This window comes from Maniola jurtina, chromosome 14 (genome assembly GCF_905333055.1).
Source record: "Maniola jurtina chromosome 14, ilManJurt1.1, whole genome shotgun sequence".
In the NCBI taxonomy this organism is placed as follows: Eukaryota; Metazoa; Arthropoda; class Insecta; order Lepidoptera; family Nymphalidae; genus Maniola; species Maniola jurtina.
In genome coordinates, this window is record NC_060042.1 from 13,022,220 (window position 1) to 13,050,198 (window position 27,979).

General features: G+C 35.9%; 4 protein-coding genes across 5 annotated transcripts; 2 read left to right on the plus strand and 2 right to left on the minus strand.

Moving 5' to 3' along the window:
- Positions 1-900: 900 nt before the first annotated feature.
- Positions 901-1,992, plus strand: LOC123872088 (spindle pole body component 110-like). Its single transcript, XM_045916218.1, has one exon. The coding sequence runs from the start codon at positions 901-903 to the stop codon at positions 1,990-1,992; it is 1,092 nt and encodes a 363-aa protein (XP_045772174.1).
- Positions 1,993-5,949: 3,957 nt separating this feature from the next.
- LOC123871853 (deoxynucleoside kinase-like) lies at positions 5,950-27,650 on the minus strand. Of its 2 annotated transcripts, XM_045915854.1 has the most exons (7): positions 27,289-27,650; positions 26,404-26,573; positions 25,845-25,981; positions 25,523-25,617; positions 24,633-24,779; positions 13,376-13,380; positions 5,950-5,962 (listed from the first exon to the last, which is right to left on the minus strand). In XM_045915854.1, the coding sequence occupies exons 1-5, from the start codon at positions 27,433-27,435 to the stop codon at positions 24,633-24,635; spliced, it is 696 nt and encodes a 231-aa protein (XP_045771810.1). In that variant the 5' UTR covers positions 27,436-27,650; the 3' UTR covers positions 5,950-5,962; positions 13,376-13,380. The 2 variants fall into 2 exon arrangements, with proteins under 2 accessions (XP_045771810.1, XP_045771808.1); XM_045915852.1 differs by lacking the exons at positions 5,950-5,962; positions 13,376-13,380 and having other exon boundaries at positions 23,686-24,779.
- Positions 8,846-19,879, minus strand: LOC123871827 (pyridoxal-dependent decarboxylase domain-containing protein 1). Its single transcript, XM_045915816.1, has 15 exons — positions 19,738-19,879; positions 19,287-19,660; positions 15,915-16,021; positions 15,174-15,305; positions 14,565-14,779; positions 14,045-14,116; positions 13,830-13,889; positions 13,484-13,675; positions 12,889-12,933; positions 12,324-12,452; positions 11,643-11,862; positions 11,369-11,519; positions 10,921-11,042; positions 10,497-10,668; positions 8,846-10,232 (listed from the first exon to the last, which is right to left on the minus strand). The coding sequence occupies exons 1-15, from the start codon at positions 19,807-19,809 to the stop codon at positions 10,154-10,156; spliced, it is 2,142 nt and encodes a 713-aa protein (XP_045771772.1). The 5' UTR covers positions 19,810-19,879; the 3' UTR covers positions 8,846-10,153.
- On the plus strand, positions 20,087-23,489 carry LOC123871854 (NADH-ubiquinone oxidoreductase subunit 8). The gene is made up of 5 exons (XM_045915855.1): positions 20,087-20,244; positions 20,538-20,758; positions 21,386-21,526; positions 21,863-21,961; positions 22,870-23,489. The coding sequence occupies exons 1-5, from the start codon at positions 20,208-20,210 to the stop codon at positions 23,029-23,031; spliced, it is 660 nt and encodes a 219-aa protein (XP_045771811.1). The 5' UTR covers positions 20,087-20,207; the 3' UTR covers positions 23,032-23,489.
- Positions 27,651-27,979: the final 329 nt, after the last annotated feature.

Sequence of the window (27,979 nt, forward strand, 5' to 3'; positions counted from 1 at the left end):
TTCCTATGTACACCAAAATCTCCGAGATTTCTGAACCGATTTGCATCATTTCTTTTTTAATCGATAGAGGAACTTTGCGATATTGTTTCATAAAAAAATTGGATTCCAACTCCTCAATCCTGATGCTGCAGGGGATCTGATCAATCCACGCGGGCGAAGCTGCGGGAATCAGCTAGTTTTTTAATAAAATCAGTTTAGCTGTTGAGTAGTAACGTGCGGACATCCATATACTATATGGATGTCCGCACGTTAATTCCATACATACAGGTCAAACACCCCTCCTTTTGAGCTTCGCCGCAGTTAGTAACAAGTAGGCACTAGTCAGTTTTAATTATCAAATTATTATTCGTGTATTATACTATACCTTCTACTACTATTATAGGATTCCCCCGCCGCGCGCCGCGGGTACATAACTTCAGTGTAACATCTCCGTTGCAAATTTAAGTTTTTAAAATAAATTAAGCACAATTCAGCTACCAGTTAGTGTTTATTACGTTATTGGACACGACAGCAAACTGGACAATCATTATATTAGCAATGTGGAATGCAGTAAAGTGCTATAAACAGTGAATCAATTCTTAACCAGTGCACAGTGTATAATCTAAGTGAAGTGTCAACACTCAAACTACCTTCTTAGATATACATATTCTCTGACGTTAACAAAGTTCACGATTCCGAAACATATTTTTACCAGTGACTATTGTAACTACAATGGCGCAGTGTACAATGTAGCAGACTGAATATCTATAAAGCCCGTACATTCCTGTTTCAAACCTCACTCATCTAAAAATTTTTTTTTTTTTCTTTTTTTAATCACTTTTTATGATTTATCTGATATATTTTAGATAAGAAAAATATTTTGAACTTTTGGCTTTTATAGTTTTGTTATTTTAACCGAAAATGCCCGGCTTATGTGCAGCTTGTAATAACAATGTCCTAGTTACGCAAAAAAGATTGAAGTGCTCTGTCGGGAGTTGCGCTCTGCTGTACCACAGTGAATGCGTAAACTATGACGACGTCAACCCATCAATTCGAGCGACATGGGTCTGTCCTTCTTGCACCGTTAGCAAGCCTAAACAGGATAACAGCAATACACCAATTCAAGGCAAAAATCGCAAGCAGCAATCGCCCGATAATGCAACCGTCTTGCCGCCACTATTGGGCACGACAAGTAGTCCAAATCAAGATGTTATTATAAACGAGATAAGAAATTTGCGTCGAGAAATGAAGGAACACTTCGAAAACCAACAAGTAAGCCTTAATAAGTTCGATGCCAAGCTTACCGAAGTCCAAAAAGAAGTAAGGGACCTTGGAGGCAAATTTTGTACACTAAAGGAGGAAGTGGATGAGCTCACAAAGTCTGTGCAATTCTTGTCTAATGCTTATGATGACCAGATTGGGTTAAATGAAGAATCCAAAAAGTCCCTGTCGAATTTAAATACGGAAAACCAAAATTTGCGATCGCAAATGATTGACTTGAATAGCAAAATTGATCACCTTGAGCAGCAAGCTAGAGATTGTAACGTTGAGCTTCAGTGCATCCCGGAAACCAAAAATGAGAATATCCTCACCATTGTCCAGCAGATGGCATCAGTTGTCTCTTGCGACCTAACAGATGGCAGCATACTGAACTTTCACAGAGTTGCTAAGATGGACACACAATCACAACGACCGCGAAGCATTGTAGTGAAATTGTCCAGCCCAAGAGTACGAGACGATTTACTTGCGGCCGTTAAACGTTTTAATAAGAAAAATCCACAGAACAAGCTGAATACGTCTCATTTAGGTTTCGCTGGTCAGACCACACCTATATACATCATGGAACATTTATCCCCGAAGAATAAAAAATTACATGCTGCCACTAGACTAGCTGCGAGAGAGAAGAAATACGAATTTGTATGGATAAGAAATGGTCGTATATTTGTTCGTAAAAACAATGGAGCTGCAGCACTGTGGATAAAAAATACTGAAACTCTAAACGGCTTACATTAGTAAATCAATTCTGTATGCATGCATTAACATTTTTATTGTATAAAATTCACGCTAAATATTTTTTACCAAAATGTACGAGGTCTAAGGACCAAAACAGAAGATATCTATACAGCGGCTCTATATCAGGACTACGATTTAATAATTTTGACCGAGACTTGGTTGAACAACACGATTTTTGATAATGAAATCCTAGATAGTCGTTATATCTTACACAGGCGAGATCGCTCTTCGTGTCCACTATCTTGCCATAAAAAAGAAGGTGGTGGGGTAGCAATTGCCGTTAGTAAAAAATTTGAGTCCGTCAGGAAGTACGAATGGGAATCTGTATGTGAAGATTTATGGATAGCGATTAAAGTCAGTCATAATATTTTTATATATGTTTGTGGTGTCTATGTTCCTCCGCCTGTCAAGGAAGATTACTTGGAATGCTTTTTTAAAAGTGTGACTGATATTTGTAACAACAAAATAGGTCAAGATTCACCAACTCTTATCATTGGTGACTTCAATTTACCTAACATTTCTTGGGCAACCGATTCGAATAGTAACGGCTTAATGTCTGGTCAAATAGGTAGTAATATAGATAGTCTCTTTTTGGAGCACATTGCTTTCAATAACTTGAAACAATGCAATCTTATTGAAAACATAAACGCCCGTATTTTAGACTTAGTTCTTACAAATAATACTGATTGGATACAAGTAAAAAAAGAAGATAATGCTTTGGTCACAATAGACAACCATCATCCACCACTACAAATTATTTTAACATTAAATTGTAACCGCTACATGAAACCTTCTCGTACACCATTTCTCAATTTCTTCCTATGTGACTATGATAATGTCTGTAATGAACTGGATCAAATAGATTGGTTGTCTCTATTTCAAAATTCTTATTCGGTCGATGCAAAATTAGATATATTTTACCAGACACTAATGCCCATTATTTATAGATATACACCCATGCGGAAACCGCGAGATAGTCACTATCCTATATGGTTCTCAGGTCCATTATTACGAGCACTTAAGGAAAAGGCAAAAATCCACCATAAAAGCAAAAAGTACAATAACCCAATGGACAAATTTGCATACGAATTATTGCGCGAACGTTGTGCCATCTTGATAAAAGGTTGTTATGACAATTTTAAAAAACGAGTTGTTGAATGTATTCGTGATGATCCTACCTACTTTTGGAAATATTTTAAACAACAGCGTAAAAATGGTACCAATTGTATTCCGAATGAAATGATTCTGGATAATTTTGTAGCTAAAGGTGGAAAGAATATATGTGACGCCTTTGCTAAACATTTTTCATCGGTCTACATAGAGACCAGTAACTGTCGAGTAGGAAATTCGTCACTCCCAAGCAATAACATTCCCAATGTTCCATTGGGTTCTTGTATACTAACTGAAGAAGAAGTTTTAAAACATCTTTTAAACTTGGATTCACTTAAAGGTCCCGGTCCAGATCTTCTTGCCCCAATATTTCTTAAAAAATGCGCTCACAAACTAGCTAAGCCACTTACCCTCATATATAACTATTCTTTGCAAACGGGTACATTTCCTACCAAATGGAAAATTGCATATATCACACCAGTGCATAAGTCTGGCAACTCAAAAGATATAAAAAACTACCGACCTATATCTATTTTATCAATCTGTGGAAAAGTCTTAGAAAGCTTAGTTCAGAAAATAATTTATTATCACATAGCCCCATATCTTGATCCTAACCAACATGGGTTTCGTCCTCGCAAATCAACCACTTCTAACTTAGTTAGTTATATATCAGACATCGCTGAGACTGTAGATGCTACTGGTGAGGTACATGCAATTTACACCGATTTTCGAAAAGCATTTGATATGGTGAATCATAACATTTTGTTATTGAAAATTGAGTCTTTGGGAATTCATGGCTCATTGTTACGTTGGTGTGAATCTTACTTAAGAAATCGGTCACAACTTGTTGCTGTTAATGGTTTTAAGTCTTATGAGATAAAAATATCATCGGGAGTCCCTCAAGGATCTCATCTAGGTCCCACGTTCTTTTTAATTTTTATAAATGATTTGGCACTCAAGTTAAAGTCTAAATTTAAAATGTTTGCAGACGATATAAAAATTTACAAAACCATTAACAGCCAAGCTGATGTGACAACCCTACAAAACGATATTGATGCTGTTCACTCTTGGTGCACTACAAATGGTATGTCCTTAAATATTGAAAAGTGTTTCCACATTAAATTTACCAGAAAAAAAAATCCGGTAGACTGTGTCTATAAAATAAACAAGGTTAGTCTTAAGGAAGTTTATAGTATGAGAGACCTTGGTGTTATTGTAGACTCGGCTTTAAGTTTTCGTCCACATATCGAGCAAATAACATCTAAAGCTTCAAAAATATCCGGACTAGTATTCAGACAAATGAAAATATTCAAGGACCCCAGTTTATCTATACTGGTCTTCAACAGTGTTGTCCGTAGCATCCTTGAATATTGTAGCACTGTATGGAGTCCAGGGTATCAAGTTCATTCTGATAGAATAGAACGAATTCAAAAAAGGTTTCTATACCATCTAACTTACAATGACTTCAAATGTGACAAATTGTTTTCATACGAATCTCGTCTCTCTTACTATAAAATGAAATCCCTTAGAGACCGTAGAAAGATTACGGATGTCATTTTTCTGGCAAAATTAATAAAGGGTCTCATTGATGCGCCTGAGTTACTTGAACGCTTGAAGTTCGTTGTGCCCCGTGACTGTAGCCGCTTACACAATCGCAAGACGTTCTGTTTGCCTCAAACCAAAACCAAGCTTGGGCATCATAGTCCGCTATATAGAATGCAGTCTCTTGCAAATAGTTACAGAGATGTTATAGATATCTTCTGTGACAATATACCAAGAATAAAAAGTAAGTTAAGTACACAGATAAGTAATTGTTAGAAAGTAGTTTGTATAAGGTTTTTCCTATTTTGTTAGTAGCTGTTCTGGTTTAAGTTTTTGTTCCTTGTTTGTTAAGTTTATTTTGTGTTGCGCTGTAGTTTTGTACTTACATACTTTAATAGTGCATGCCGAGTCCACATCGAGAAGACGCAATTGCGCGCATGTTTCTTTGTCCATTTATCTTCTTGTATTTTTTCTTACCAATTGTAGTCGGTTTTGTGGACTGAATAAAAAAAAAAAAAAAAAAAAAAAAAAAATACCTAAACTAGGTAAATAGTAAATACCTATTTGGCAAAAATATGAAAAACGAAAAAACTTGTTGCACGCTTGTCTAAATATTCATTCAATATTTTACCTATATATTGTTCCAAGTTATAGGATGTTAATCTAATAAAAATAAAAGGCAACATTCTTATAACATTGTATAGCTTTATTTTATCTTTTCAGTACCTTAAATTACAAATCACAATAAATATATTAATTGGTTTAATCAGGCTGCATCATTTAGGTAGTATCACCAGGAAATATTGAACATTTAACAATAAGTTCTCTTACGTTCGTTTTCAAAATTTAATCCATCTTTGATTTGTAGATAGGTTGCTAATCTTGTTATTTGTCATAAAAGACCATAGGTACAATTAATGTTAAATATTGCATGGTCAACGTTGCTATGTACAGATCTATAAAATTACAGAATATAGAGAATGAAAAAGGACATTTACATAAAGGTGCAAACAAACTGCTGTGTTGTGGTGTGTTGATAAATTCTGGCACGACGATCGACCAGAGCGCGTCAGATCGCTGCGAAAGACGAGTGTACTCGTTTTCATATAAAATATAAAAAAACACTAGTTTGTTTTCACCTTCATATATCAAATAAATCCAGGGACAGTTGAATTCTGCAAAGCAATTCGCGAGCGGACAGAATCGAGCGGGATTCGCAAGACGCCAAAAAAATGCGTGTGGCTTTTTGATTTCTCCCTGATTTTTAAGGGTCATTTTACTAAAGTAAAAAAATCCAGATAAGTATTTCTAAAATAAACTACCTTCAACCGAAAAACTTAGATATAGTTCTTTTCAAGATAGATAAGCAAATAAATTTCGACAAATATGAAATGATACAACACTGACAGCTAAATTGAATTAGGAATTAATAAGTATCAGTACTTATGCTATTTTAAAAATTACCAATTTATGAACTTATTAAAATTAATTTGCACCAAACTCAATGGCCATTCTGAAGATACAACTTAAGCTTTGGGCCCGCAGTTATTTTCGGATAGGACATAAAGTTTGGCGCTATAATCTATAATCTATATAATATTCCGTAGATTATACAAACGCACCACAAAACCCTATTATGTCCAAAAAAATTATACAAAGTAACTATATATTTTGAGTTATTATTATAAGTATGGATTATGTAATGCTCCATCCACATACAATGTATTGCACACTGGACCATAGATGTTTTTGAATAAACTAATTAATAAAAAAAAAATATTTGAATAAACTTCAATCACTGGATACGCTTTCTGCATGGATAACTTGATTTAGAACTTTAGAACTTTCTATAACTTTTTTGAATAAAGGGTCATAAACCTATATGCCTATATTTGGAATATAATTTGAACTAAAAACTTAATCTTTAAATATAGTACCTAATAATAATAATCACATTGTAGTGTCGCTTTGGACTACATTTTCAAATTGAATTTTCGATAAAGACAAGAAAAAATATAAAATTCTAGTCCATACAAGCTACATACAGCATGAACATATTATTCATATTTGATTAAACAAAATTTCACGAGAATTTACATTTTCATTTTAGATGACAAACAAAAGTTTCCAAAATGATCCGCTCGGGGCACGGTTTACTTTCTCAAAAAGTTTAGTTATAATATAATAATATTATTAATGTACAAAAATTAAAAGCGACTGCAATCACACAATCCTGAATCGAACTAACATTCGAATATGAATAATGAATATAGAAATACTGATATTTTTCGAAAATGCTAGATGAATTGAATTTCAATGAAAAAAAATAATAAGCTAGGTAGATACGATTTAATTATTATTTTAGCTGCAATCTCAGTAATGTGTTGTGGTGTGTGCTTACCATTGAACTAAATTAGTACATATATATGTACTAATTTAGTTATAATGTAAGGGATAGTTAAAACAAAAATGGAGTTTTATGAATTCTTTAGTATGATACTGAATATCAAGTTGGAAGAAAATAAAGTTGCAGTTCACAAACTTTTTTTGAAAAATTGAATTGAATTGAATTTTTTTTTGTTCGGAATGATCCGTTTTGTGCGTGGTACTACAGCGGTCGTTGGTTACCAACGCTATTTGAAGCGATGATTGATCAATCGGAGCGCATCTTCATATAAAATGTATCAGTCGCATCACGACACACTACAACAAGCTACTATGTATGCACCTTCATGCATCAATAGTGTATTCGAAACATAGCGAAATATACAAGAAAATTTAAATTAAATAATAATAATAATATACTATAATACAAAAATCATTTAATAATATAATATACGAGAATTCCTAATAATTTCTAATAATTACTAAGGCAGTACTCTTTATTAGATAGTTAATCAGTATATTTTTTCAATCCTAGTGGACTTTCAAAATCTACATTATAACTATTTGTTTACTATTGTATTCTATTCTAGGTCGTAATATAAAAAGCTACAATAATTACAGCTCTAGTAATCACGTGAACGATTGTGAATCTCTTGTATTTAAAAAAAAACGATGTGATGAATGAGCGCTACCTATGCTTATATAGGTATATTTTTAGGGTTCCGTAGCGAAGGGTGCCAACGGGACCCTACTAAGCCTCCACTGCATATTTATCTGTCTGACAGGTTATATCTCATGAACCGTACGTAACAGGTAGAGTTGAAATTTTGGCAAACAAAATGGACGCCATGCGTATAAAAATAAATAAAAAGTAGATACATAGTGTTATACCTTGTACGATGGTACGGAATTCCCTTCGTATGCAAGTCCGACTCGCATTTACTCGCACGCGTTCTAGATTTTTTGAGCTAGGTTTGATAGCTCACAATATGTGAACAATTAAAAAAAATCATAGATTAAATTAAAGATTCTATCTTGCCATTTGCCATCATGGCCCTTTTTTTGCAAATATACAAGTAATTAATACATTAACAGTTTATTTAATATTATTGCTAATACACTACATATAATTAATTATATTATAGGAATACGTATTAAAATATTATAATTTTACAATACAAATTACGTGAATCAGTAAGACTTGATTTATTAAATCAATCTCTTGGTTATTTTACCGTAAAGGTGTTTTGTAATATTGTGTACCTACAGTACTACCACTTTTATAAGTAACGCTGCTGTACCTGCGCAGAAATCTTATTTTTGAATGGCGCGAAAATATCTCAGCCAATCATAGCGCGCGTTCGTCCGCTATTGGTTGTTGCCTACGCGCCATATTTTGTACGCGCGAATTATGAGAAAGATAGCATGAGGGACTTCGTCTGTGGTGGCGTTTGCTGGCGCGCGTGTTGTGCCTTTTTAGAGTGTTTTTTTGGTAGGAAGTGGCCGGTTTTTGTGTTCTGCTGGTGTTTATTGGTGGTCGAACTGACTGGGAAGCGCTCTAAAGGGGCGCCGCGCGTATGTCGGCGTGCGCCGGCACAGACGAAGTCCATACTTATACATATAGTTTCCCTAACTTGTAAATAACTACAAACTTGACATTGGCTAATCAGTGTAAAGCCAGACGAGAGAGAAAAAAAAAAGATAGCATCTCTGCTGTAGAAGTCTCTGTTGTTCTTGTGTTTAAAGTTTTAACGTTAAGCAATAAGGTCTCTATTTCATTGCGAGAATTATGAGGGAGATAGCAGCTCTGTTGGTCTTGTGTTTAAAATCTTAACGTCAAGCAATAAGGTCTATATTTCATTGGTGTATATTTGGTTTTCGTCGGCATTAGGTTGCGCTTTTCGGCACAAACGAATTTTGCCGATGCGACTTATAAAAGTGGTCGTACTGTACCTACTTTTTTTACAAGTAAGTTATTCCACTTTCTATTTTTAAATGAGTTCCAAAGATTATTTATTAGGTATCTTAGAACTTATCACATAAGGTCGATTTTCAATCGTTTACACAATAATTTCTTGTGCCTATAAGCAATGCCTAATGTTTTTCTTACATAAATACGTATATACATAAGTATTAATACATTCTAGACCTTAACTTCTTACAATAAGGTTGTTTATACATTATAATCATTTGTATGCATTTGAGGTGACTCCCTAGTTTAATGGTATTTATTGGTGTCCTTTTTTTTGTTTCCTTCTTTTTGTTTTGCTATTCTAGACCATATTACTTTCAAATAAGGTTGCTTATCGTTTATTCCAGCGATTTGGGCGTGTACTGAGAGGAGACTCAGTGATGAACTAGTGATGTTTATTATGCATTTGAATTTTGCTGTTCTAAACCTTAACACTAAAGCCATAAGATTGCTTATCATTTATACAATGTATTCCTATATATGCGTGTGTGACGCGACTTATAGTTGTAAAATATTGTAATGCCATTGGTTGTTTTTCCAGACCTTATTCCTTTTCAATAAGGAAGCTTATCATTTATACAATGTATTCCCTATGTATGCGAGTGTGATGCGACTCACCACTGTAATGCAGCTGTGTGCTATTATAGACCTTATAATTTTGCAATAAGGTCGCTTATAAAATAAATATTTTCTGCATTTAATCGCTCCACATATACATTCAGTGCGGTTTTTAAGTGATGTGATATTCTATAGTTGTATTTCAAAGAGAGACTTGATGGGCCATTCTGACCATGTGGCCGTATTTGCTTGGGAAACACTCAGAACCCAGGCATTATCATCTTCAGCGGTGTCCTTAGATACAGCAGGAGTCTTCAGTTCTTCATCATTGTCATATCACTTTTGCAAATAGTCATAATAGTAGTTTAGTCTAGTGTGACACAATTCACTACTTTTATATTATTGTTTGCCGTTATACATCTCATTACTTTGACACAATTTTGCTTATCATTCATACAATGTATTTGTATGTATGCGTTTGTGACGCGACTTACTAGTGTATTCTAGAACATAAATATTTTCAATAATGGTCGCTTATCGTTTATACAATAGATTCGTGTGTATGTGTGTGAGGGGCGACTCACGGGTGTAATGCTATTGGTTCTCAGGCTGCGTTTGCCGCGTGGGTGAATGCGCGCGCGCCGGTTCTTCCTTCTCTTTCTTTTGTACGCATCTACGAAAAAGAGGAGTATTAAAATATCTGAACATTGTATGTGGAAATTAGAGACAGCAGAATGAAATTTCCGCTTTTGGTACAAAATAAATATATGAGGTTCCTTGGCATAAAAACATTAAAAAAAAAAGAATATTAGCCATGTTTCCCCTCCAGAGAAGCATAAAGCTTGTGCTAGGAGTGCCACAGGTGTTGAGCTATTGAGGCTGCACGCCACTGACTCTGAAAGACAGACGGGCATAGCTCAGTCAAATACCACCTTACCTGTAGATGTCCTCAGTGGTCTGCAGCATACCATTGGCCAGCAGCAGTCGCCGGCCCGCGGGCGGCGCGGGTGGAGCCCACCACGACACCACGCGGCCCACAACTGGGACCCGCCGCAACAGCCCCTCCTGCCACGCCTCGCGCGCTAGCTCTTCTTGGGCTGCCGTTATACCTGTGTAACAAGTTTTTTATATAACAAAAAACCACGCGAAGGGTTCCGTACCATCGCACAAGATATAACACTTTTATCTGCAACACTGCAAGTCAACGATGGACAGCGCCATCTACATGTGATTTAGTAGGTAAACTAATTACTTTTTCGTGAGTACATTTTTTTTTCTTGTGATATTATAACCTTTTCACAACAACTGTAAGATCTAGTAAGTGTAGCTGTAATATTTAAAAAAACATATAAAGAACCAACCTTTTTTGACAACTTCAGTCATGTCGACGAGTGCCTTGGAGTTTTCTTCAACATCTTTTCCCGCGGATATCACTAGATCCAACAATTCGTCCACATCTGTGTCTGCAGTCACCATGCCAAATCTGTAATAGATAATAATTTATGTGAAAAGATGAACAAAGTCTATCCATTTCCAATATAAAGGTATTAGAACATGTACACATTATATTCTAGAAACCAATCAAAAGCGAGTTAAAGGAAGAGTTCTGTACTTTTGGTAGTGGTAATAGGAACACTGGAAATTTCAACTCTACCCTACTACGGTTCATGAGATACAGCCCACTGACAGACCGATGGGCAGATCGGACAGGTAATAGAATAAAGGTGTTATTTCTTGTACGATGTTACGGAACCCTACGTGTGCGAGTCCGACTCGCGCTTGACCAGTTATATTTGACTCTTAACTAACCTTACACAGGCCATCCCGTCTTCACCGTCCCCACAAGAGAACGCGCCGTCCGTCGCCCTCAGAGTTTCTACCAGCTGCTTGTTTAGATTGTTGAGCTCTTCCGGCGGCGCCTCTTCCCAGCCGGGGGGTATGTATCGAACACCGCCTAGACCTAAAAACGTTATTTCTTATTACGGATGTGTGGTCTCTAATTAACTAAATAATATTAGAATGAAGCCGTAACAAACTGCAGTAAGGGCGTAGTTTATTTGGGAGGGGGGATCGTTTGTCTTACCTGCCCATCCAGGTACGTGCACCAGTCTCAAACACGCGTGTTCCTTCACCCTCTGCTGGAAGGGCTCCCTCAGCGCCACGGTCGCGTGTAACACGTGTAACTGTGCTTCTAAAACGCTCGCCCATGCTTCTACACGGTCCTCTTCCAGAAGAGACCCTTCTAGGGGACAGTAGCGAAGGACTACGCCGTGCGGCTCAGTTTCACATACTTCTATACTAATCTGGGGAAGAAAAATGCACCCTGTTAAAGTTTCAACTCACACCCTGCCAGACCCTATACTCAGCACACTGCGTTTTCCCTGAAAACACACATACACACCCGCACGCACGCACGCACACACGCACGCACGCACGCACAAGCAAAATTTCGCCTTTATAATATTAATTGGATTGAAATATTTTCATAATATTTCAATCCCACTAATATAATAAACATTGATTAACTTAATCGTTACATCGTAATCCTTAACACAAATAGAATAGAATAGAACAGATTTTTATTCAAATAAACTTTTACTAGTGCTTTTGAATCGTCAAAATAATTTACCACTGGTTCGGAATGCCGTTCCTACCGAGAAGAACCAGCAAGAAACTCGGCGCTTGCTCTTTTCAATTGTTCAATTCACAATAATATTCCATACTATACAAGCAATTGAAGCTCCGCGCATTGTGCAATGCTCACCATATCAGCTTCCCTCTGTAAGACCTGCCCGAGCCAAGAATTCAGTTTGTCGTAGTAAGGTGGCGGTTTTTCCACATTTGCTGGAGCGAACTGAAACGCTACGCAGGCGGACGCTTGTGATATTGCTTCCTGCAAGAAATAATATCTGTTACATCTCTTAAGTAAAACTCTCTTTATTGTGTAGTTGTGGGCATCATTAGCTAGAATAATCTCTAAAAAATAGAGATTAATAGATAATGGCCACGTCAGTGTGAATTTAGTTTTCGTAAATCCTGCGGGAACTCTTTGATTTTCTAGGACAAAAAGTAGCTTATATCCTTCTTTGGGAGGCAAGCTATCTCTGTACCTTTATTGAAAAGTGGCACAGATAGACCGTGAAAGGCTAGCAGACAAACTTTCGCTTTTATAATTTTAGTATGGATTTACTATCACTAAAAGTTTGGATGAATACAGTAAAAACAAAAACATTATGGATGCAAAATGATTCAAAATGGCTCTGCTACATAATTTCAAAACGCGCTGGAATTGTATACAACCTTTAATTAGAAATAAGAATTGCACTTACTACTAAATCCACGTTTGGTGGTTCGTCACCCCCTGGCCGCTCACTCTGAAAGATAATAGATATACTTAAGACTAAAATAATTCAGCATACAAAAGAAATAAACTATACTAACTAGTAATATTGTCTTGGAGTACCTAATTCCTGAATTAGCGTGTCAAGAAGGATACAAAAGTCGTAGTCAACTACGCAGCAATTTGTATATCAAAAACTAGATGGCGCTTTACGGAGTTGAATCACGCTAGTGAAGTTTCTTAAGTCAGTTGGTTTTAAGATACAGAAATCCGTGGAACTCTTCTATTATTGGTTCAAATACAGTTTTAGAATATTTTATCTATTAACTCTCTTTATCATCACAACACACCTCACCAACAGCCGCAACTCAGCACTAGCTGAGTTACGGCTGTTGGTCACAATACCCGCCCGGCTCTGGCGGACCAGAAGGCCGCGTCGCCCGTCGATCCGTCGAGCTAGTATCAACGCTGCTAACTGCTGCGTTTAACTACTGGCTCGGTTAAGCTAGTAGCAACGCTGCTAGCCTAGCCGAGCCAGCAGTTAAACCAGCTAGCATGGCTAAAACACCTGCTTAAGTACTTACCAATAGCCGCAAGTCAGCATTAGCTATCAATGCCCGCGCGGCTCTGGCGGACCGGAAGGCCGCGTCGATCCGCCTAGCTAGTCTCTTAGCACCGGCGGCGCGCGCGCATGTCCACAGCGGCAACGCGGCTAGCCTAGCCGAGCCGGCAGTTAAACCGGCTAGTGCAGCTAAAGCGCCTTCTCGACTACCAGCCTACGATAAAATGAACTATAAATAAACCCTAAAAATATCCAGCCAAAAGTTGTTTTTGGCTTTTAAATGTTCCTTAACGTAAGCTATGAATTTATTTTTTGTGATAAAGAGTTTTATTCGCTTAATTTGCTTCTAAAAAAATATAATAGCTTACCGGATTTACTCCTTTGGAATGATCGTTGGCAGTGATAGGTTCCGGTATCCTATAAAATGTCTGAAATACCGCTAAAGAAATAATATCTATACTTGAACTACATAACCTATTTATTTTTATTTGAATTTTATTCTAAGGTTCTCAAGTCGACACATATAATATTATTTGATCTATTGATTAACCTTATCTTTTTAGATACATTTTGAAAAGGATACAACAGTGGGTAAACCCGGTACACCAAACCATGGACCAGGCGTTAATGTGAGTGAGTCTGCTATGCTATATGTCTGAAATATAAAATTATGATTACTTATATGTATATCATACATAAAAAATATAAAATGACGCTAGCTAAGCCGAAGACAGGTGTTAGTACTGATGATTACCGATAAGATACCACAAATGTTAAAAAAAAAAACTAATAAATCTGTATTTTTAAAACTTTGTTACACCCTGTATCTATAACCTAATATTTTGCCTGATAATAGTGTGTCTGTTTTAGTCTTTTCACGGCGCATCTATTTAACCGATTTTGACGACATTTTACAGAGATCACTTGCATGCTAGTTACAGACATAGGTTGCTTTTTATCCCGAAAAAGCAAAGAACTAACTTTGTATTAAATTTCACAAAGATCCCGAAAAATTAAAGTTTCTACAGAATTTTTGGAAAACGTAAACCAACACGGATGAAGTCACAGGCATCGTCTATTATTAAACCCAATTTTTTACTCACCTGTTCTCTTGGCATCACGGCAGGCAGGGCTAAAGCATGACCCCGGACATGTAGATGCACATTTCGTTTGTTACATAACGCTGCAAGGGACGCGAGCGGTGTACCCCAGCCTAGTGGCGGCCCTCCCACTTCCCCCAGCACAAGCAGGGGGGTGCGATTAGCTGCGATGTCCTCTTCGCACAAACGATCTAATGCTTCTAGGTCCATACTTTTGCCTGCAGTAGAAAAAAGATATGACCGATTACTAAAATGATGTATAACATCAGAAGTGGGATTTCAAACAACGCGTGTACGTAAGTCTAATATTATTTTAAACATTAAATTTTTTGACCAGTTGAAATTCAAAGAGTTATTGAACCAAGGTCAAAGTTGCAATTCGCAAATGTTATGTAAGAGCCAACATTTTTAGGTGATACTGTTTATACATATCTTTCAAAATGGCAATTTTTTTTATCTATTATTATCTATCTAGTTTTGAACACAATGCTGTAAGTGATTCGAGATTTGTGTCGACTATTGCACCATAGGAGCGCGCCACCTCCTCTCGTGAATTATTTAGCTGCAGTATTGAAGGCCTTAATGAGTCAATGAGTCAAAATATGTTCTCACCTGAAGCATCAACGGGCACGGGTCTAACACAGGCGAGCGGCAGACCGAGCTGCCGACACAGATGCTGTACCACGCCTAATGGACTCGCCACACAGCTGTATATGGAGGGGAGACGGTTGGCGAACGCTAACGCTGAAAATAATACAAAATTACGCCTTTGACTGAGGAATGTCAATTCAAAAAACTATAACTTCTACGATAAATCAATTAACAAATACAAAATGTGCATAAAAATCATTTACAATGTTGTGAAATACATAAATAGAAAATAGTGAATTTTGACTCTTTCATCTCGACGACAAAAAGCTGCAATGGGCTGTTTTTGATTGCAAGAAATGAACAGTTGTACAGGACCAGGTGACTAGTAAATTTTTTCTATTTCTTCATTTCAAAAAAACATCTATGTCTGACTGTTGTATCTTGGAACATGTATAAATAATGCTCCATAAACTTTAGGGTGATTCAAGATCTATGAAGAGACGTTGAAGAGCCTATGTGACATCTAGTTCCTGTATGTTTTTTTTTTAAATAAAAAAAATATGAGCAAATGAGCAGGCGGGTCACTTGATGTTAAGTGATTACCGCCGCCACATTTGCAGCACCATAGGTACTGCCGATGCGTTGCCGGCCTTTTTTTAGAGAATCAGAGGTCAAAGACTTAAGCATGGGTCACCTTAGGTGAAAATTAGTTATTAGCAAACCTATAGATGACAAAAAGGATGTAAAGAAAAATAAAATTACCTCCATCTTCCAAATATCTTGGGTATCTGTGATGTAGTAACATCCTTGTGACACGGACTAGGCCTTCTAACTGTTCTTGGTGGTAGTATGCACTATATTCTGCCAACCTATAAAAAGTATACGGGTAAGTAAGCTTTTACTGAAACATATTTTTGAATATTGCAAAGATGCATAATCTACACACTTATTTCAATTTTTATTTTACTTGCTTTAGAACCGCCCAATCAGTTAAACATTCAAATTATACATGTTATTCCTTAATTCTATGGCTCTTATGCAACTCCACTTACGGACAGTCACTGCGTGCATTAACATAAACATAAGTTGTACAGTAAAATATAAAATAAAAATAAAAAATACCTAAGTTATAAATTTTAAAAGAATATAATAAGATGCATGCCTATTAAGTTAACTTATCTAAATTATCTAAAATTCAATATATGTCCCACAAGCATATCAATTTGTCTTCATTTTTTTAAAATTATATGAACTTTTAGTGTGGATTTTTCGTGTCTGGAAGTTTCGAAATTTTAATGCAGAAAGGTGCGATCATAACTAATAGGTAAAAATTAATACAATATCACAATTATTACAAATGCGAAAGTGTCCTTCAATCACGCCGCAACGGGGCAACGGATCGACGTGAATTTTTTTCATGGCTATAGCAAAAGGCCTAGAGTGACATAGGCTACTTTTTTTTTTTAAGTGCGGAAACCAGCCCAGAGAGAAGAAGAAGAAGAAGATAGGCTACTTATTATCCCGCAAAATAAAGTGTTCCCGCAGGATTTCTAAAAACCTAAATCCACTTGAACAGAGTCACGGGCATCGGCAAGTAACTTAGTAGGTACTCATTTTATTGTAATTACTTTAAGATCTATAAGCTTCGGTATTTTTTATATTCTTTAGGTTTATTGTATCTTATTATTGTACAACTATTGTTATCAGTGCACGCTGTGACTGCCCGTAAATTGAGTTACACGAGAGCTGTGAAATTTAAGGAATAACTTTTATAATTTGATTGTGTAATTCTGTGGATGGTTCTTTCAACAAATAAAAATAAAATAAATGATAGTTTTGTTCTTTTTTAAATGTATTATTTAAGTACAATTAAAATGAATACTAAATATAATTATGCAAACTATATAAGTTATAAACAATAGGTAATTAAAGCCAAACCAGATTATTTTCACATTAAAAAACATTTATGTGCGTTTGAATATATTAAGTTCTTTGCTTATCAATGTTAAAAACAGCATTTAATTGGTACTAAATAAAATAATACACTGGAATAAAGTGCTTATACTGTTAATTAACAACAGTAATAATATGCCTTCAATAGGATAATAATTAATACCATAATGTAACAGTAATAATAGGTAGATTATTACTGGTGTAAATTTTGAAAAAATTACCTGGGATATGGGTTCATCATCATCATCATCTCAACCCCTCATCAGCTCACCACACTTACTAAGCTGGGTTTCCTCAGAATAACAAGGGTTTAGGCCATAATCCACCACTATGTGGCTTCACTAAAATTGGTTAGTTTGTGATAATATTGTCCATTAGTTCCAAGGTCACTGACATAGCCAAAATTATTGGCAAGCTGAAGTGGCAGTGGGCAGGCCATTCCTGTCGTAGAAGCGATGGCTGTTGGAGCCAGAAAGTCCTTAAGTGGAGACCACGTTTAAGCAAGCATAGTGCGGGGCACCCTCCAGTACAATGGACTGATGATAATAAAGCAGCTGGTGTGAAGTGGCTGGATGAGGAAGGCTGAGGGCTAGGTGTGGTGGCACTCTTTAGGGAAAGCCTATGTCCGACAGTGGATGTCCACAGGCTGAGATGATGATGGTGTCCATTAGTTTGGAGTTACAGCACAAAAGTCATAGCTCACATGTTATCACCTACCAAGGAAATTTAGCTCCAAAACTTTTTATATCAAACTTGGCAATACTGTTTAGAAAAATTCACCATTTCAGTAACAGTACAGCATACTTAAGAATACCTTCCAGGTACAGAAGGATCACCCTGCAGAGACATTTCAATAAATATTGTCTCTTATTACAACACTTGACACACACTGCAGCTTGATAAAAGCCTGTTTTTATCACGCAACTCTTCTCTTTCTCTTTCATAAGAGTTACGTAAGTGCCATCAAAAGGGTTCAAGTGAGCTTGGCCTGATAACACCAAATTGTGGGCAAGTTTAAAAAGTACACTAAAAAAAACCATGATTGAAATCTGTATGTACCATTCCTTATCAATCACCTTGGGTTTCAATTAACTGGATAAGATTACTTATTGCATGTAAAATGCTTGTACCTCTAACAAGTAGATAATTTGATAACAATGTACACCAAATATTTTGACCAGCATTTCAGAGAGTACTCATACTAGTAGTGGTATGTGACTTTGTTTGCATGAAAGGTAATTAAAATTTACTTAAAAAATATATATGTACACTAACTTTTTGTCACTGGACATAGTAACAAAAGGACATGATTGCCTGGTAGAGATTGTTTTGTAGCGATAATGCCGCTAATTGTAATATTGCTTTGTATTTTATGTTTATCTAGTTACTGGATTCTATGATGGCTATTTCATTTATGCATGAATAAATAATTAAAAAAATTGTATGTATTATGGCATATTGTTAAATAAATCTAACTCAGTTATGAGCTACATCTAATGATAGCTAAATACTTATGAGACAAAAACTATGAGATTATACCACTGCATACTATTATAATGGTAAATGGTGATGATGTGAAAACATTAAACAGTAAAAGTTTCTGTATAAAAACCTTTCTATCTATATTTCTAATTGGAGTTTGAGGTTTTGTAATTGTTTGTTTATTATAAGTCTAAAGTTACACACATGCACACACATAATATATCTACACAGCATATATTATACACAATATACAGGTTTAAGTTGTTTATAAATATTTATATTTGTACCTAGTCCATTCATAGTAGTACTAATACACACAATATATTATTTGCTATTCATATTTAAAGTATGTATTGTACTCTTTGTTAACAAGTTAGTAGGTCAATGTTAGGTGGAAACATTACTAACTCATAATTAACATGCAAATTACACATATCAGTAACTTTTCTAGTGTTTTCAAATGATATTATATTTTTTTACACATTGAATTTAACTAAAAACTATAAGTTGGTTATAATATTAGATATTCAAATGAAAATACTTTATCAAAACATTGCTGGTTAGTAATTATTAGCAGGAAAAATACAAAGGAATGTGTGTAGTGTGTACAAGATAAACTTAGTTTGAAGTATGTATCAATATTCTAAAGTACTAATTTACTACTTTTTCACAGTCTATACTAGCACATACTGATATTACCTGAACATATGCGACATCCACCGCGTAGTTTCACTAGCTATGTGAGCTCCGAGTCTGGATGCATGGCCCCGCTCTAATCTTGCGAACAAAGCAGAAATACTATGGGAAAGAATCGCCGCTCGGGTCACAGCATCTGTCGGCAGCAAGGGTGGCTCCATGCTCTCACAACTAGGGTCAGTTTTCATGACCAGGTCTTCTAAAACCTTCAAAATCTCGTCCATTGGCATTTCGTCTGGCTCAAAGAAACCAGTACTTATTTTACGCGCCTCTGGCTTTTTCTCCTCTTCTACGGCATCTTGGGCGTTCACTACAGCTTCTAGCCTCCCAACTACTTCAGAAACTTGGAACTCCAAGCCCCCGAAAGGTCGCCGGTCCTACGAAAAACCAATAACTTAGTGACAACATCGCACTTATGTATAGGACCTATATAGACAACGGAACTCATTTTTACCGAGGAAGATGAGACCTCCTCTTCGGGACTGGGTTTCTTGGAGTCCATATCCAAAGTTGGTGGATCTCCCATGCTGCGTGGCGAATTTTTTCGTAAATTTACGACACCGATAAAAATTTGTAAACGTCACTCCAATGTTTTGACCACGACAGTTGAGTCTATGGTTATAAAGTTTGACGTTCGGGCGGAAGTTAAATAAGTTGAAAGCCACAGAGTAAATTAGCTTAGTTATGGTTAAATTCTAGCTTTTTTTAAATCGGATTCAAATCGGGCCCAGTGCACAAACATTCTAAGTGTAATTTTAACGATTTGGTACGAGTATCCGATTTTTTTGACAATTACGACCTTGAATTTATTGACGTACGCAGCACAAAGAATTGACTTGAATTTGACAGTTTTTTAAAATAGAGACGAATATTGATTTGCGAATTGCAATTTTTTTACAAAAATTGCATTATAAAGCGAATAAAATGTCTTTAGCAAAAATATTTTCAGTGTCGGCTCGAGGTAAAATCGACTGTTACAGTTGTGAATTAATTTTTTGTAACATTTAGTAATTTATAGTGTTTAAAATGCGAAGTTACGCAACTAAATATAACCTCACTGAAAAACAAAGCATTATAAATAGAAACCAAACAAATCCTTGTATTTAAGCGTATTAGCTCAAATATTGAAGTTACGTAGTTCCCTTGACGTAGACAACCGTAAATAAAAAGTTTTATAAATATTCAATTGATTCGAAAAATATGTAATCTATAAAACTCAATAAAATTGGTGAAAATTGCATATTTTGTTTTCAGTTAGACCATTTGGTTCAACTGGCATGCTAGTCCGCTACTCTAGTGCTGGCCAAGAAGGCAAAGTATCGAAAGTGTACCCGCCAACGTCACCTGGGTACAAATATGTAAATGCGGAGGACCCAAACATGAGTATGAAGGAAATGACAAATAGGGCTGCGCAAACGCTGTTCTGGACTGAATTGGCGAGAGGATTTGCTGTGACTCTAGCCCATATTTTCAAGGTAATCAATAAAATATGTAAATACTAGATAATAGATATATTGTTTTGGAAATAAGTTTTTAAGTATCGCCAGACCCCTTTGTTTTGGTGTGATAAAAAGTATCCGAAAATTGTGTGTCATAAGCTGTGTCCCATATTTCATTGACATTATTGGTTGAATATTATGGGGTAAAAAAATACTAAACAAATAAATATTTCTGGTTTTATAATATTTAATTTGGTTGTTAAAACTTATTTTTAACAACCAAATTAACATCAAAATATTCATCTCCTCCTATAGGTCTCCTCTCAGAATGAGAAAAATTTAGGCCATTTAGTCTGCCACAGTGGCACACTGTAGATTGGCCGACTTCACACATCTTTGAGAATATAATGGAAAACTCAGGCAGATTTCCTTACTGTGAAGGAAACTTCACCATAAAACAAGTGACATTCAATTACTTAAAACATGCATAGCTCCAAAAAGTTTATGATTCATGGCCAGGATTGAACCCTTGACCTCCTGAATAAAAAGCTATCATCATAACCACTAGGCTATTACCACTTATTACTGTTCTGTCTGTTGTGCGTGCAATCACCACTTATACCAGTATATTATTCTACTAAAAATTACTGTCTCCCATTACAGGAGCCAGCAACAATCAACTACCCATTTGAGAAGGGGCCTCTATCACCCAGGTTTAGAGGAGAACACGCCTTGCGTCGCTACCCCTCCGGAGAGGAGAGGTGTATTGCTTGCAAACTCTGTGAAGCTATATGCCCTGCTCAGGTATTAGCAAATAATTTTGTTAGGAAATAGCTTAGAGTGTAATTTTCAAGAGTGATTCACATGGCAAATCCCAGTATTCACTACTGCTTTTAAGTATCATATTGTAGGGTTTTTTTCATAGAGTTGGCAAATGAAAGTATAGACTGGAAAAGCACAGCATATTCAAAAAATATCTGTATGACAGCCCATTACTTGATGGAATAACCTAATTTGATACTTTAGAATTTCCTTATTCTCATTTCTGTTCTATCAAATAGGTTATTCTAGGTCTGGTAGGTATACTAATTTTTTGGAGTGTTCACTATATTTATGAAATTCCAAAAATATTACTTCCAGGCAATCACAATCGAAGCCGAAGAGCGCAAAGATGGCTCGCGGCGAACCACGCGCTACGATATTGACATGACCAAATGCATCTACTGCGGATTTTGCCAGGTAAATATGCTTTCTCTCTTATAAATTAAATCTTTATGTGTGGTTGAAAACTAAAATGCGCGTTTGATTCTATTCTTTTTAAATAAGTTGGCAAAAGGTTTCTATCATGTATCAAGTAAAAACTAGAGCTTATAATCTAGGGAACTTACTACTTCTTTAAAATATGGAGGCCTCAAAAAAGCTGATCTGTTTGGCAGCCATTTTTATTACTTTGGTGTGAGTTACTCTCAAGCGATCTCTTAATGCGCCCAATTTTATTTCGAAAATAGAGCTTTTAACTATGTACTTGATACTTAAACACACTTTTGATAAAATATGGCTGTCTCAAAATTGCTGTTTTGTTTGGCGGCCATTTTGACTGCCAACGAAAGTTTAGTAAGTTTTTTTTTTTTTCTTTAAATCTGGCTTTACTCTGAATAGCCAATGTCAAGTTTGTGATATTTTCAAGTTATTGAATTTATACAAGTATGGACTCCGTCTGTGCCGGCGCCCGCCGACATACGCGCGGCGCCCCTTTAGAGCGCTTCCCAGTCAGTTCCACCAGCAATAAACACCAACTAACACAAAAACCAGCCACTCTTAACAAAAAAAAACACTCCAAACAAGCACAGCACGCGCGCCAGCAAACGCCATCACAGACGAAGTCAACGTGTAAGTTACTTACGTCTAAAAAAGATCTGCAGCTCGGTTACGGTAAATTGACAGCTTCTATAGTGTCACGATCGCAATCACCTCCGATTGGGTGACGCTCGCTCACTATTGGCTACAATGCACTGTTGCAACAAGGATACCATAATTTCAACCAATTACGTCAGTTGCGATTGTAATATTGATTGATGTAGATTTGCCAGCATCAACCTACTAAGTTACACTGAAGTCATGGCTAAAGAAAACATAATATTTTACAGGAAGCATGTCCAGTAGACGCAATCGTGGAAGGCCCCAACTTCGAGTTCTCGACAGAAACCCACGAAGAACTCCTCTACAATAAAGAGAAGCTTCTCTCCAACGGCGACAAATGGGAGAGCGAGATCGCGTCCAACATCCGCGCCGACCACTTGTACCGCTGAATATTACAGCATTAGTGATTGTAAATAAAAAATTAGGGCCAGTTTTGCAATAATTCTGTATGTAAAGTGAAATAAAGGTGCTATAGTACTCCATTTTAAATGGAAAGAATAAAATATGAAAGATGACACAATGACAAGAATATTGAAGACAAGTGCTGGTAAAGAAACGATTCGTTACGTGGCGGTAATCATTCCCTCTCACTATCACATTACATAGATATAGTGTGTAAGTAAGAGGGAATCATTATTATCGGACGATACCTGCTGCCATTTTCGATTCGTTTCTTTACCGGCACTTAAAGAGCACTTTGAAAAAAGTGACTAGTCAGGGTCTAGACTAGTTAGTGTCATTCCAAAAGCCGTTAATAGTAGGGACCAGAGTGATTGCAAAATTGGCACTAAATTAGGATTATTAATTTATGTGATAAATAAATAAAAATAATATCATCTCAGTTCAACCAGAGTTTTATTAAAAAGTAAAATTCAAGAAAATTTATTTTTGTCAAAATCTTTATTGATATAATTATTTTAAAACTATTTACACAATTACAATTTCCACAATTATTTATCTACTCTTTCAAAACAATTCAAACTACCTCCTATAATCATCAATTTTCTTATAAGAAAATTGATGATTATAGGAGGTAGTTTGAATATAAGTATATTTATATCTACTACAAAACCTAATTCATGAAATATTATTTTATTATAACTATTAACAAGTAAAAGGAAATCATGCTTTACTTTGAAGTGAAAGCTGGTATTAATTTGTGCGATATACTTCATTCCATAATAATATTAATATCATCAAATTATAATACTTTACGTAAGGCCGCAATTACACCTGTAAGTTTTATTCATTAAGTAGCTTATAAATAACTTACAACAAACTTACTAATAAAAATGAACTTATAAGTTACTTACGTGAGAAAAACTTACAGTTTTAATCGCGGCCTAATATCTATTGCTAATAATGTATTTACATAATTTATCAGTCTACTAATATAACATAATACATTTTTTGTTTTATAATTTAACTAAACTAGTTTCAGAATTAATGAGTCTATTGTGGCTATTTCTGTTTTACTTGATCTGTAAATTAAATTGATTGGTCTAAATCTAGTGCTACCAACATGGACCAATATCTTTATGGCTACCAATCTTTTTCGGCAGGGAACATTATGAAAGTGATAGGAATACATTTAAATCTGTCATTTAGAGATTCTGTATTAAGTAATAAAAAAATGTATGTCAATGTTAACATAATTCTATCAATAATAATTAATTTTTTTCTTTTTTAAATATTCTGTACTAAAACATACAAGTCATGTCATAATTGCAGCCTTATAATATTAGCATCTTAGCATTTTGAAATACTGTACGTTCAAGATTTATGAGGGTTCACTATCCATAGCGGGCTGTATCTCCTACATCGTAATTAAGGTAGAAAGTTAAAATTTTTACAAAATGTGTATTTTTATAGCCGCTATAACATCAAAATATAATAATAATTTCAAAATGGCCGCCATGAAAACAAAAAAATAAGTGTTATTTCTGGTACTATGGTATTGAACGCTTCATGTGCGAGTCAGAGAATTTGATCAATTAGTGTGATTGCCGCCAAGTATCTTATAGCTGTATCTCTCCAGGTCGTCTGTGACACAGTGGAGGCTCCGGTCGGCGTCAATCGTGAGCACCTCACAGCCGATGTCGGGGGAACTCAGCCAGTTTTCATATGACTCGTGTACCTATAATGAAAATTAAAAATTAAATCAGATTATTGAGAGACTAGATGATGATGCCGCGACTTCGTCCGCGTGGATTTAGATTTTTTATAATCCCATGGGACCTATTTACTTTTTCGGGATAAAAAGTTACCTATGTCAATTTCCAGGATGAAAGCTACCTTAAACCGTTATACTTTTAACCGATTTATACGAAATTTGGTACAGCTCAAATTTCGTATAAAATATAAATTGGTTAAACTTATAGATTTTAAGGATTCCATGGGAACTCTAATTTTCCAGGATAAAAAGTAGCCTATGTCCCTCCCAGGGGTGTAAGCTAACTCTGGTTGCGCCTCTAAAAGCTAGCAGACCGACAAACAGACAGACTTTCGCATTTGTAATATTTGTATGGGTTAGAAGGATCCCACCCACGTTCCACAATCGGTGACCAATTCCTTGTCGGCAAAAAATTAAAACGTATCTGTCTTACCAAAACTGGTGGAAAATGTATGATAAAAATCGGCGCCCAATTTATTATCGAACTTAAAAATTGTCTGACGTGGGCGGAGCATTTTAGAGATTGAGAACATCTCCTGTCTACCTCAATGGAAAACGGATGAGTATTGTATATTATTCTATAGTTAATGAGACCTATAGCATATTCTATAGTTTGTGTGGTATAGAAATGGACTATTTTTAAGTCACAGATAAGCATTTCATAAATCTGGGAAGGTCTATTGAAGTAGTTCTATTGAAGTACTCACTTGTTCTAAATATTCCAAAGGCACCTCCGACTCCTCAGCTCTCCCGCGCTTCATCATTCTCTCCCACACTGTTTTGGGAGTTGTCCTCAAATATACTGAAATGTTATATAAAAAAAAAAGGAAAATTATTTATACAAAACAGAAAAAGAATTATTTATTATCATCCGTTTTTTCTTAGTTTGTTTAAAAGATAAACAAATCTGAAAACTGTGAATTGCCATTACATCACAAAAAAAAAATTACTTCTTGTTTGATGGTGTGGGACCCTTTGTGTGTGTCTGACTAGCACTTGATTAGTTTTTATTCTTAAAACAACTCTTACCTATAAGATCTAAACTGATGTCCAAGTATTTCTCCGTGTAGTCAAACCACTGAAGTAGAACTTGATACTCTGGGTCTTTGAGGAAGTCCTGCTTTTTGGCATTCTCCACAAAACAGTGCCTGCTGTTTTGTACTGATCTGAAATATTATTAAAAAGAAAACAATATGATTTTTGATAACACAAACATCAAAAACAGATTGTGATAACTTTTTATTTTAAATTTATAATCCAGCGCTTGACTCCAATCACCCCTACCGGCAAGTGATGATGCAGCCTATGATGAAGCACTTGCCTAGAAAATGACTAAACTTAAAGGTACCTATAGTAAAAGTGGAGGGAAAACCTGATGCCTAAATGATGATGGCGTTCTTAGCAGTTCAAATTAGAAATGAGGAGGCAAATCGCTTCATACCTACGCATCTGTGGAATTACAACTATGTACTATATGTATGTATACTAAAAAGGTGCAGTTTCTTTCATTCAATCCAAGAGTGAAACAATGGACCCATAACATTCATGGTTTGTGGTGATAGTAACATATTATACACAGTATAGCTACCTCTCAAACATTTTGACAGTGATGTTGGGGCTGCAAGGTGGGCTAGTCTGTATCTTGAGGCGGCTGAGGTGCACATAGTGCTGGAAGGCAAAGCTCCACTCATTCATATCACTGTAGAGTAGCCCTAACAGGTTGTGACCACTCACGTTGCGCCATTCTGCTATGGGCTCCTGGAAATATTACACTGTTAAATACAATGAGTGAACACAAGAAAAAATTAGCTTATTTTGCTATAAATCAATACAACCAGATGAATCTAAAGGTGGTGATAGCTTAGTTGTTAAGAATAAGACCTCAACGATGTTGACCTCAAGGAAGTCAGCCTTCTATTCAGGAGTTTGGGGGTTTGATCTCAGGCATACACCTTTAATGTAAGTTATGTGCGTTTTAAGTAATTAAACATCATTTGCTTTAATGGTGAAATAAAACAGTGTGCGGAAACCTGCACGCCTGAGTTGATCGTTATGTTCTCAAATGTGTGTACATAATATGTCTGCCAATTTACATTAGGCCAGCGTGACGGACTTAAGCTTAAAATCTCTTTTCATTCTGAGGCCCATGCGAAGTAGTGGGCTGGTGATAGGTTGATCATGATGATGTGATAAATCTATATGGTACATCCATATGCAAAGTCTCACACATCAGGTCCTGTATTTATTATGATGCAGAGAAATCTACTGTGATCGCTATTATCTTTCTTCATCTGCCGATCTCATTGCCAGGTACAACAGCAATTTCTTCACTGAAACTATATTAGTATAACCCTGCTCAGGGTATACTATATTATGTGGATTAGAATGGGGCAGTATCACATAAGCACCGAAACACTGAAGCAATTTTACTAAGCACATTAGGTTAGTTTGGTATTATACAACCTTCACTTACAGCATGCTTTTCGACGTTAGAATATTTATCGAAATATTTAATGCACGTGGATTTGCCAGAACCTATATTTCCCTCAATTGACACTCTGAAAGGTCTCTTGTTTACCACGCGTGCAGCATTTGTAATGTTTTTCATATTCGACATCATAAATAAAGAATCGGCACTGCTGCCTGCACTTTTATGATTAGACACAAAAGTATAATTTGTGCCAGGTCCAAGGATAGCTTGAAAATTGAAACTTCACATCACGTATTTCATTATAAATTATTTAGTTGAATATTAATAGTTCCAGGATAGCAAAATTAATGATTTCTCAAAACAAATTGGCGCCAACAATGAACAACCACAGCCAACAACCCACAAAAAAATGTCACTTGTCAAAATGACATTCAGTTGAAGGTTGCCACAAGAAAAAATTAAATACTTAGCGCACATTTCTAGTTTTACATTGGGACCATTTTTTTCCATTTACCGGTTTTTAGACAAAATGTGTGCGTCCCTATTAAAATGTGAAAAAGGCGGGACTTTCAAGTAACATTCTTTTTGGACTTCGTCTGTGATGGCGTTTGCTGGCGCGCGTGCTGTGCTTGTTTGGAGTGTTTTTTTTGTTAAGAGTGGCTGGTTTTTGTGTTAGTTGGTGTTTTTTGTTGGTGGAACTGACTGGGAAGCGCTCTAAAGGGGCGCCGCGCGT